Source organism: Bufo gargarizans, chromosome 4, assembly GCF_014858855.1.
Source record: "Bufo gargarizans isolate SCDJY-AF-19 chromosome 4, ASM1485885v1, whole genome shotgun sequence".
NCBI classification, from domain to species: domain Eukaryota; kingdom Metazoa; phylum Chordata; class Amphibia; order Anura; family Bufonidae; genus Bufo; species Bufo gargarizans.
In genome coordinates this window covers 426,399,280-426,411,580 of record NC_058083.1, presented here as the reverse complement: position 1 = coordinate 426,411,580, position 12,301 = coordinate 426,399,280, and the positions used below count along the sequence as shown (strand labels likewise).

The window sequence follows — 12,301 nt, the reverse complement described above, 5'->3', positions numbered from 1 at the left end:
CCGAATTCCCAGGAAGGTGCATTGGTAACTTGGTGTGAGACACAGTTTTTCCATGTCATAATCCAGCCCAAGTTCATTAATGTCTTCAACACTTCCTGAACTTGAGTTGAAAGGCAACCTGGAGACTGCCCCACCACTAGCAGGTCGTCTAGATGAGGAATAATTATAATAACTGATCTACTTATTTGTGCCATCACCTCCCCCATCAATTTTGTAAAAATTCTGGGTACCTGCGATATTTCAAAGGGGAGGGTTCTGAACTGAAGGTGGACAACTGACTCTCACCTGTACTGCCACCCTGAGGGGTCTCCGGGTACATGGTAATAGGCCTCCTTGATATCTATTGACGCCATGACAATTGGGAAACAAATGAAGAATCGTTCATGATATCGATTCAATACAACATTTTTGGTATGTTAGATATAGATTCAGGTCTTTTAGGTTTATTATTGTCCAATAGGACCCATTTGGCTTGGAGACTGGAAATAGTGTCGAATAAAATCCCTCTCCAATTTCTGTTTTTGGAACTGGGACTAGATCTGACTTTTCCATTAGGCCTCTTATTTCTCCTAATAATGCCATCTGTTTTGGACAGTTGATTTAAGGCTGCAATTCTTAAGCTTTCTGGTGGGGGCCTTTTGAATTCTAGATGATAGCCTTCTTTTAGAATATCCTTTACCCATGTACTTGATGTTATACTTTGCCAGGCCTAAAACCATAAAGACAGATGACCACCCACCTGAGCCTTGGTGTCATTGTTGAGAAGCATTTGTGGACTGAGGCTTGGATTTGAACAAAAGGCCTTATAATTTGTCCCTCCTCCAATCATTGCCTTTCTTTTGAAATCTGTCTACATTCTCTTTTTGTCTCCGAAATAAATTGGTCTTCTCCGTTTAGGAAAACTAGCCACCGGAAAGCCCTTTTTTCTATCCGATGCTTTGTCTAATATTTCATCAAGTACTGGGCCAAATAAAAAAAAATTACGCTGGCAAGGAATGGCACACAATTTTGACTTGGAAGCAACATCTCCTTTCTAACCCTTCAGCCAAAGAGATCTTCTGGCCGAGTCATCCCCAAGCGCGTGTCAACGAGATCACACTTAGGCATAGTCTATATGGACTTCCATGAGGGACTGTATTCTGTTAAGTACTCTTCTTTAATTCTTAGACTGTATGGGTTCCATCTATGTACTTATTGATATGGGGATGGAACCATCATCCCTAGTTGTCATTTTCTCCTTTTTTAGATTGTTTTCATATAAAATGACAGAAAACATCAATAATAATAAAAATATAAAAAAATATATATATATATATTTTTTTTTTTTCAGTCTTGTTATATTCCCCAAAGTATGATGGTATTATGTGCTATCTCAAAATCACATTATGATCAACTGCTGACCATACACATTATGAATTACCATTAAAAGGTCATCAGGAATGGACATGTGGGGGCCTCCCGGGATACCCAGGACTTCTGATCAGCTGTTGGAGAAGGAATCAGTTCTTGCAGTCGAGCCCAGGTTTTCTTGCAGGCACGGCTAGGCCTTGTAATGTCACATTCATCTGCAACATAGCATAGGTGCAGCTCAGCCTTATTAAAAGGAAACAGGGCTCAGACTCAAGACCTATACATTGTACAGCGCTGTGCTGGGTGAGTGGAGAGAATGCCGTGGGGGCACTACGAGCACCCATGCCTTCTCCAACCGCTGATCTGCTGGGGTCCTGGGTGTCAGACTCCCACTAATCAGAAACGGATGAACTATTCAGATGATACTTCAATACAAAAAAAAATATATATAATAATCTCTCTCTCCCCCATCAAATGCATTTGCCCATTGACAATGCTTCAAAAGTTATTCAATGTTAATAATTGTCAGAAATATGCAATGCTGCATATTAAAACCACTACATACGTATTACATACCTCCAGTATGGTTTTTGCAAATAATGCCACAGATGGATGAAAGTGTTCAGAAAGCTGCGTTAGAAACAAAGTTCAAATTAACAAGTGTTTCAACATGTACCATTATAATGCAGTTTTGATCATAAAGGATATAAATATTTATTCTTCTTCAATCTGAGAGGGCACTGGCTTTGTGTGTTTTACAGGGTATAGCTTTTCACCATATTTTGTGCACACTATTCAGATATTGACAAATGAATCATGTCCTCATATCTCTTTAAAGAGATTCGGTCACCTCGTTTTAGCCTATAGAGCTGCGGACATGCACGGCTAGATCGCCGGTAGCCTGTCCGCAATATAGTTGTCCCATATCAAAATGAAATGCTTTAAAATGTTCATGACTAATGGTCCAATTACACAGGACTATTGTTGGGCCGATTATTTAACCACTTCTACCCCGCAGGTGTTCTTGACCTTTCGTTTTGTGCTCCCCGCCTTCCCAGAGCCATAATTTTTTATCTTTCAGTTCACATAGTCATATGAGTGCTTGTTTTTGCAGAACAAGTTGTACTCTCCAAAGCCATCATTTAATATTGCATAGACATTGGGAAGAAAAATTCCAAAAGGTGGTGGAATTAAAAAGAAAACTAAACACAATTTTGCCACAGTTTTACGGCGTTCATTATGCAGTAAAAGTGATCATTCTCCAGGTCAGTACGAATCCGGCAATACCACATATAAATGTATAGTTTTTATTGTATTTTGACACTTACAACTTTTTTGTAAATATGTGTGCGGAGCTTTATGAGGGCTCATTTTTTGTGGGGCGATCTGTGCTTTTCATTGATACCATTCTGGGGCGTGTACAACATTTTGATCACTTTTTATTTAAAAACAAATTGTGAAAAGAGAAGTGAAGCACGGCATCTGAAGTGTTAAATGTCCATGACCGGCATTACCAGCAGTCGCGGACATAATGTCCGCAACCTGCTGCACCCCCGCGGCTATTGTGCTACCTCCGCTCAGTTTTATTGGTACAGCGCTGGTCGAGAAAGGGTTAAACAAACATTCCTATGAATGCTCGTTCCTGAATGTGCTGTGTAAACAGCGATCTGCTGGCCAGAAACAATGAATCTGTATGGGGACAAGCAACTGCAGTATTCATCACTCGTCTCCATCCCCATGCAGTGCAGGTGACTGCTGCATGCAGATCTCACCTCCTCGATCTAAGGGTCCATTCACACATCCGTGTGTGTTTTGCGAACTGCACATTGCCGGCACTAAGAGACTATGCCTAATAGGACATGTTCTATTTTTTTCAGACTTGGAATTGCGGACCCGGAAGTGCGGGTCCTCAAATCCGGATCGGGGCCGCACGTAGTGTGACCCCATAGAAATGTATGGGTCCGCAATTCCATTCCGCAAAATGCGGAATGGAATTGCAGATGTGTGAATGGAGAATTAGGCTGGATTCGCATCTCCATTTCACTTTCTGTTCTTATGATCCATCAGAAAACAGGGGAAAAAACAAAACAGGTGCTTGTTTAAAAAAATTTGAAATAAAGGAATCCTGTGCATCAGTTATGCATATTTGGCATCCATCTGAGCCATTTCCATTTGTGTTCCTTTTATTTAAAACGGGAAAAAAAATGTCCTGCATACAGAAAAAAAAGATCTCAGGTGGAAATGGTTCAAAATGGATGCCAAATGTGCAGAACTGATCCACAGGATCCATTTTTTTTTTTTTTATAGGATTCAGTTTTGTTTTTTTCTGTTCTTCTGATGGAGCAGAAGAACGGAAAATGAAACGGAGATGTGAATCAAGCCTAAAAGGCAATTTTGGGGAAGTTTTTTTAATTTAGGATACTGTGATATCACTTCCATGTTAACTTTTCTGAGCTAATTAAAAGATCACCGAAATGATGTTAGCAGGTTGTTTTGTAGCAGGGCTGAAATGCAGTGCAAATGTTTTTTTTTTTTTGGTGATTACGTCAATTTTCATGGCAATAAGTTACTTTGCAATTAATTGCTATTCATTTGATCACTCTTCAATTTAGTTAATGCAAATTGCCACCATAAAAAGTGGAGCAGCAAACTTTGCGAAAACCAAAATAGGTCTCAAAATTTTTGGCTATGACCATACACGACAATTGGGTTTTAATTGGTTATACCTTTTTAAGTTCCCAAATGCTTGTGTTATCAGCTCCACAGAATGAAGGATTTCGATTCATTGGATCATATTGGCTTGAACTTTTTAAACCTTTTTTAAAACACATAAAAAATAAAATAAATAAGAATTAGCTGTAACTTTGTTTCTATAAATCACAAATAAACATGGTCTAAATTTTATTCAAAGGATACGTGGCTTTAAAAATGATTAATTCCCATATGAATGGGATTCAGTAGACAATTCAAATGCGCTTAAAAAAAAATTAATGGAACTTAAAAAGGGGTTCAACAAATAGTATTTATTATTTAGAGAAAGTTAAGAATAGGACATGGTATATTTTTTTTTGCGGGGCCATGAAACGGTGCAACGGATGCAGACAGCACACTGAGTGCTGTCAGCATCTTTTGCGGCCCAATTGAAGTGAATGGGTCCGCACCCGAGCCGCAAAAAATGCGGCTTGGATGCGGACCACAAAAACGGTTGTGTACATGAGGCCTTAGTCAACGGATGCCACAGTTGGACCCCTGCTATATCTGTCGGCATTGGTGAAAAGCCAATGTGGGAATTATCCCTCAGATGCCACGGTCAATATTGACTGCTGCATCCATGGGTTTGCAGAGAGAGCCGGCTCCCTCTCTCACTCCATCAGCCCCCCCCCCCCCCCCCACGCTGTGATGCGGGGGGGGGGGGGGGCGATGGCTGAACAATACAGCATGTTCTACTGTAGGGGTACCTTACGGTCTCCTAAAAATGTGACATGGCACCCAAAACCCATGCAAAATCTGTCCTCCAAAAACAATATAGCGCTCTTTCACTTCTGAGCCTTGCAGTGTGCCCATCCAGTAGTTTACAATTATATATGGGGTGTTTCTATAAACTGTAGAATCCGGTTAAAAATGATTGAAGTTTGTTTTGCGAAAAAAAAAAAAAAAAAAAAAAGATTCAAATGGAAAATCTGCAAATAAAAAAAGTGAAATTTCACCTCCATTTTTCTTTAATTGTTGTGGAACACCTAAAGGGTTTTCAAAGTTTGTAAAATCTGTTTTGATTAAGGCTACTTTCATACTAGCGTTTTTGCTGGATCCGGCAGGGTTCAGCAAACACGCTTTCGTTACTTATAATACAACCATCTGGATCAGTTATGAATGGATCCGGTTGTATTATCTTAAAAGGGAACCTGTCATCAACTTTATGCTGACCTCACTGAGGGCAGCATAAATTAGTGACTATAATGCCGATTTCAGTAGTGTGTTACCCATGAGCTAAAAGTAAGTGGTTGCTGAGAACCAGCATCATAATCATTGCAGCCCAGGCTTTGAAGAGTCAAATCTACCTGAGAAGAGTCCTGGTTATTCATAATCTCCTGCTCTCACCCATCTGCTGATGATTGGCAGTTCTCTCCTAGATGTTGGTTCTCAGCAACCACTTACTTATAAATGACAGAAATCAACTCACCTGTCTCTACTTTGTTCTGCCGTTAATATTGGCAGCACAAAGTTGATGACAGGTTCGCTTTAACATAGCCAAGATTATTCAGTCTTGAACTCCACGGAAAGTCAATGGAGGACAGATCCGTTTTCTATTGTGTCAGAAAGTGAGATAGAAAACGGATCCGTCTCCATTGACTTGCATTGTGGGTCATGACGGATATGTCTTGCTCTGCATCTCATGACGGAAAGAAAACCTCAGCTTGCTTGAGAATGCAACCAAATGGAACAGAATGCATTTTGGAGCTTTCTGTTCTGTTCAGCTATCCTATGACGGATCTCCATACCGGAAAATAGAAACGCTAGTGTGAAAGTAGCCTAATTTGAGGGTAGTCATTTCTAAAATGGGGAAATTTACAAGTGGTTTCAGCTATGTTAGGCTACTTTCACACTTGCGTTTGGAGCGGATCCGTCTGCATTATATTTCAGAAAAAATTCTAAGTGTGAAAGTAGCCGCAGACGGATCCGTCCAGAGTTTACATTGAAAGTCAATGGGGGACGGATCCGTTTGAAATTGAGCCATAGTGTGTCAACTTCAAACGGATCCGCCCCCATTGACTTACATTGTAAGTCTGGACGGATCCGTTTGCCTATGCACGGCCAGGCGGAGCGGAGGCCAAGCGGTGCCAGACTGATGCATTCTGAGCGGATCCGCATTCACTCAGAATGCATTAGGGCTGGACAGATCCGTTTGGGACCGCTTGTGAGAGCCTTCAAACGGAACTCACAAGCAGAGCCCCGAACGCTAGTGTGAAAGTAGCCTAAGCCCTACAAAGTGACTTCATAATTGAGCTGGCTCAGGAAATTTTCTTGAAAATTCAAAAAATTACTTCAAAATTCAAAAAAGCTTCCAACAGCCTAAACAAAAAAAAAAAAAAAAAAAAAAATTACATTTCTAAAATTATGCCAACATAAAGTAAACATATGAGGAATGTTAAGTAATAACTACTTAAAATCATTTTTATTGATCACTTATAATAAGCATTTTCTTCATTCTGATCAACATTTCACTATAGTGCAAAACACAATGTAAAATAACATAGTACATCTACAGGAAACAGACCATTGCCTCAATGGACAATGCACATAATCCAGAATAACTGCAATGGTATACAAATTACATTTCCAAAACCTGACATGGTAAAATTTTAAAAGACACAAAACAAATCAAGTCAAAGCCTACCCCCCCCCCCCCCCCCCAATGGATAAGAATAAGACAACCTCTATCTTATTTTATAACACAATATGAGTATGAGAACCACTCATTCCAGTTTCTCAAACGTCTGAGGACAGCCTCTCTTAAACACACTTTTTTCCATGACCAACATATCATTCACCCTTCTCACAAACTCCTCTATCGTTGGCGGACTCCCCTGGATCCACCTCTGCGCCACCAGTTTCCTGGCCACATATAACAGCCCTCCCAATGCCACCTTGAGCAATTCACTCCCTCCAATCTCTGACACATACCCCAACACACAAACCTTAGGGTCCATTTGCAGACTCAGCGCCCATTTGGGATTAATCATGATCCGCACCTCATCCCAATATCGACCTATCACTGGACACGACCAGAGCATGTGTACCAGATCCGGTCCCTCCTCCATGCACTTTGGACACTTATCATTCCTGCTCTGGGAACCGCTTCCAAAATATCTTCCCACTGATCCTTAGACACGGGGCCCAAATCACCCTCCCATTTCATCATCCGCGTCAGAGGGAACCCCTCAAGAAACTTGTCCAGCAATAGAGCGTATACCTGCGATATCAAACCTCTCTTCCCCCCCTTCGGGAGAATAAGCTTCTGTACCACATCCATTTTAGCTATATTACACCCTTTCCTCACCGTGACATCATAGGCATGCCTCAGTTGCAGAAACTGATAAAACCACACCTTGGGGACGTTAAATTCTTGCTGGATACCCTGAAAAGATTTGAATACACTACCCTCCGTCAGTTGACCGATCCTCATTACCTCATGAGATTCCCAGTTCCTGAGTCCTGACAAAGACGTGAATTCAGGCAATACATTATTGTTCCATATAGGAGAAAGCTCCCCAACTCCTCCCACACCTCTAAGCTGCTTCACCTTTGCCCATACCTTCTTCATAAGTTCAACAAGTAGGACCTTCTCTCTCCCCGCATGCATTCCTGCCCCCTCCAGTATACACATAAGGTCAAGTAATAACTACTTTGTGAGGTATCACAATCTTCAAACAGGATAAATTCAGATTTAGAAAATAGTACATTTCTCCTAAGTTTCCATACATTTTGTATTATTTTAAAAGGTAAAATATATTGACTCAAATTGACTACTAAAATTAAGTACAGTGTGCCAAGAGAAAACAGTCCCAGAATCGCTTTGATAAGTACAAGCATAGAAAGTTATCATAAAGTGGCAGGTCAGATTTACTAAATGTGGCCGTGTCTGGAAGTAGTTAAGAGTAAAATGTAGAGAAACATTTCCGTTGAAGCACATATTGAGTTCAATGCTATCAGTTAGCCTGAATTATGCAATAATCTCCCAATAATTTTATTTTCAACTATGGAAGGCACAACAATGATTTACCTTGAAGAGATTGCTGATGTACCCATGAACCAGATGTAAGATTCTCTGAGGCATTCATATTCGTATTGGCTTCATCCTTGTCAGTGACGCTATTATTATCATCATCAGGTAAGTCATAAAAATGTTCCTCTTCATCATTTTCCTAAAGCAATGAAAACAACATTTCTAATTAAAAACTATTTAACTTTTGGATTTATAAGTACACCAAAGGAATTAGGGCTGTCACAATACTAAAATTTTGATTCGATTTCGATACCATAAAAAAGTATTGCAATACTCGATACCACAGGAAAAAAATAAAAACACTAAAAAAGCCACGTGCATTCCGTATTTTATGGAACGTCCGGCCCATAATAGAACAGTCCTATCCTATTTTGTGGGGGACACTGCGACCTTAAAATGGCGAATTGTACGTTTTTTTCTGTCATGGCGTTTACCGTATAAGATATATTTTTTATATCTTAATAGTTGGCACTTATTCAGGCGTGGTGATATGTATTACGTTTATTTTTTAATTGTTTATATATTTTTACTTACTATTAGCCTCCTTAGGGGCTAGAACCTGGGATCCCTAATCCCTTGTCCTATTCACCCTGATAGGACATACAGAAGCAGGGAGCTTACCAAGGCAGCCAGGGCTTCAGTAGCATCCTGGCTGCCATGGTAACCAATTGAAGCCCCGCGATTACACTGCTGGGGCTCCAATCAGAACTGCCACTGCCAATGAGGAGGAGGGGAGGGGACCCTGTGGCCACTGCCACCAGTGAATATAACAATGGGTCATAAGTTCGTATCGCATGTCATCACTGCAGCAAAGTTGGCGTTAGTCCACAGGACTGGCTGAAATAACAGGCAAGGTATGACCATATTTATGGTAACAGCACATGCATGCAGCTAGTATTAGGCATTATTAAATTATGGACACTGTTGTCCAACAGTTTAACAAGAATACTTCATGTTTACAAGTCCCCTGACCTGCATACAGACGCCGCGCTTGGAACATCAATGGCCTCCATTAGTGTTGTGCAAAGCGATACCGTCTCCGTACAGAATTAGAATGTATGGGCTCTGAAGAGCCGAAGTAAGCTATTTGCGAAGTCACGTGACTTTGTTGAATAACTTCGGTAGTTGGAGTGGAAAACCACCTTAAAACGAACTCAGCTTACATGACAAGAACCCGCTTAACTAATCATAAGCTAAATAGTTGCAAATCCAATTAATGTATGAGATGACAAGATTACAGTCTATAAAACGTAAGTAGTCGCATGTTCGAAGCTGAAGTGGATAGTGAGATATGGAGCCTGAAGGTCAAACGTTCAAAACACTGGTACCCATTTACTCCAGTGTATGTGTAGTAGTATACTGTCCTCTTCCATGTTAATTACTTTACAGTTTAGTGTCATCTGCGAAAATGGTTATTTTACTATGCAAGCCTTCTACAAGATCATTAATAAATATATAGAAGAGAATAGGGCCCAATACTGACCCCTGAGGTACCCCACTAGTGACAGTGACCCAATCTGAGTGTGTACCGTTAATAACCACCCTCTGTTTTCTATCACTGAGCCAGTTACTTACCCACTTACAGACGTTTTCTCCCAGTCCGAGCATTCTCATTTTATATACTAAACTTTTATGTGGCAGTGTCAAATGCTTTGGAGCACTCAACTATGGCAATATGACATCCGTTGACTCCCCCGGTCAAATCTAAAGCTCAACTTCTCATAGAAACTGATTAAAGTGGTTGTCTCACTTCAGTAAGTTGCATTTATCATGTAGAGGAAGTTAATACAAGCCACTAATGTATTGTTATTATCTATATTGCTTCCTTTGCTGTCAGGATTCATTTTAACATCACATTATGCACCGCTTGTTTCCTTGGTTACAGACCACCCTGCAATCCATCAGTGGTGGTTGTCCTTGCACACCCACCACTGATTGAGTGCAGGGTGGTCTGTAACCGCGGAAACAAGCAGTGTATAATGCGATAGAAAAATGAATCCAGCCAGCAAAGGAAGCAATATGGATAACAACAATACATTAGCAAGTGCCTTGTATTAACTTTCTCTACAAAATGCCAATTACTGAAGTGAGACAACCCCTTTAAATTAGTTTGACATGACGGATCCCTCATGAAGCTATGCTGATGCAGCATTATATGCCTATTTTGACAGAGATCCTCCAGAATAGCATCTCTTAGAAAATCATCAAATAAACAGTTTACCGACAACAGATGTTAAAACCCTTTCTGACCAGCGCAGTACATGACTTAATCCCCAGTGCCGTACAGGCACGGCGTGATTGGGCGGGTGCAGGAGATGCGCCCACCCTATCAGCAGCAGGGGCCCGGTAGTCACTGCCAAGCCCCTGCTGAAAACGCTTTTACTATCCAAGCCATTCTAAGATTGTTTTCTCGTCACATACTGAACTTCATGACAGTGGCAAATTTGAGTCAAAATATTTAATTTTTTATTTATTAAAAAATACCAAATTTACAAAAAAAAATTCTCAATTTTCACAATTTTAATTTCTCCGCTTTTAAAACCGATAGTGATACCTCCTAAAATAGTTATTATACATTTCCCATATGTCTACTTCATGTTTGGATCATTTCATAAATGACATTTTCTTTTTTTGGACGTTAGAAGGCTTAGAAGTTTAGAAGCAAATCTTTACATTTAAAGGGCTTCTGTCACCCCATTAAACCGTTTTTTTTTTCTTTACTAATAATCCCTACACTGCGATCTCATCATACATAAGCTAATTAATGATTTTCGTTCAGTAGAATTTGTTAAAAATCGATTTTTGAAATATGTAAATTACCTTGCTACCAGCAAGTAGGGCGGCTACTTGCTGGTAGCAGCCGCATCCTCCGATGGTAATGACGCCCCCTCTGCTTGTTGATTGACAGATCCCGTCCGCTGGCCCTTTCTCTGCTGGCCCTGCCTGTTTTGATTCAATATCTGGCGCCTGCGCCGCGGCCGTACCTCTCTTCAATCTGCGCAGGCGCACTGAGAGGCAGCCACTCGCTTGGCCGCTCCATCCTCAATGCGCCTGCGCCAATGACGTCACATCCACACCTGGCGCAGGCGCATTGAGGAGCGAGCGGCCGCCTCTCAGTGCGCCTGCGCAGATTGAAGAGGGGTACGGCCGCGGCGCAGGCGCCAGATATTGAATCAAAACAGGCAGGGCCAGCAGAGAAAGGGCCAGCGGACGGGATCTGTCAATCAACAAGCAGAGGGGGCGTCATTACCATCGGAGGATGCGGCTGCTACCAGCAAGTAGCCGCCCTACTTGCTGGTAGCAAGGTAATTTACATATTTCAAAAATCGATTTTTAACAAATTCTACTAAACGAAAATCATTAATTAGCTTATGTATGATGAGATCGCAGTGTAGGGATTATTAGTAAAGAAAGAAAAAAAAAAACGGTTTAATGGGGTGACAGAAGCCCTTTAAGAAAAATTTCCAAAACCCAATTTCAGGTCTGAAGTCACTTTGTGGGGTTACATAATAGAAACCACCCCAAAAATGACCCTATTTTAGAAATAACACCCCTCAAGGTATTGAAAACTGATTTTACAAGCTTTGTTGACCCTTAAGGTGTTTCACAAGAATTAAAAGGAAAATGTAGATAACATTTCTGAATTTCACTTTTTGGCAGATTTTCAATTTTAATCCATTTTTTCAAGTGGACGACACTGCTATGGGGGGCATCTGCGGATGGCACGACACTGCTATGGGGGGCATCTGCGGATGGCACGACACTGCTATGGGGGGCATCTGCGGATGGCACGACACTGCTATGGGGGGCATCTGCGGATGGCACGACACTGCTATGGGGGGCATCTGCGGATGGCACGACACTGCTATGGGGGGCATCTGCGGATGGCACGACACTGCTATGGGGGGCATCTGCGGATGGCACGACACTGCTATGGGGGCATCTGCGGATGGCACGACACTGCTATGGGGGCATCTGCGGATGGCAGATAAATAGCATCTTATGCTATTTGACATCCACAGATTCCCCCCCATAACAGTGTCAGCCACTGTGAATGACCCCCAATACAGGGGCTGGCATCTACACTAGTTTTTAAATGGCAGCAGGGGCCCAGTGCATACTAGTGGTATCTGTAACTGCAGGCAGGCATTGGTTAACTATACATAT

The 12,301-nt window shown here is 41.3% G+C and overlaps 1 protein-coding gene across 1 annotated transcript in view; it reads right to left on the bottom strand.

Moving 5' to 3' along the window:
• CEBPZ (CCAAT enhancer binding protein zeta) overlaps positions 1-12,301 on the bottom strand; it is an 81,209-nt gene that overhangs the window by 57,285 nt on the left and 11,623 nt on the right. Inside the window, exons 4-6 of the mRNA XM_044290138.1 lie at positions 8,132-8,273; positions 4,077-4,165; positions 1,927-1,980 (exon numbers count right to left, since the gene is read on the bottom strand). Coding sequence (XP_044146073.1) covers positions 1,927-1,980; positions 4,077-4,165; positions 8,132-8,273 — 285 coding nt within the window. The remainder of the gene's footprint in view (positions 1-1,926; positions 1,981-4,076; positions 4,166-8,131; positions 8,274-12,301) is intronic.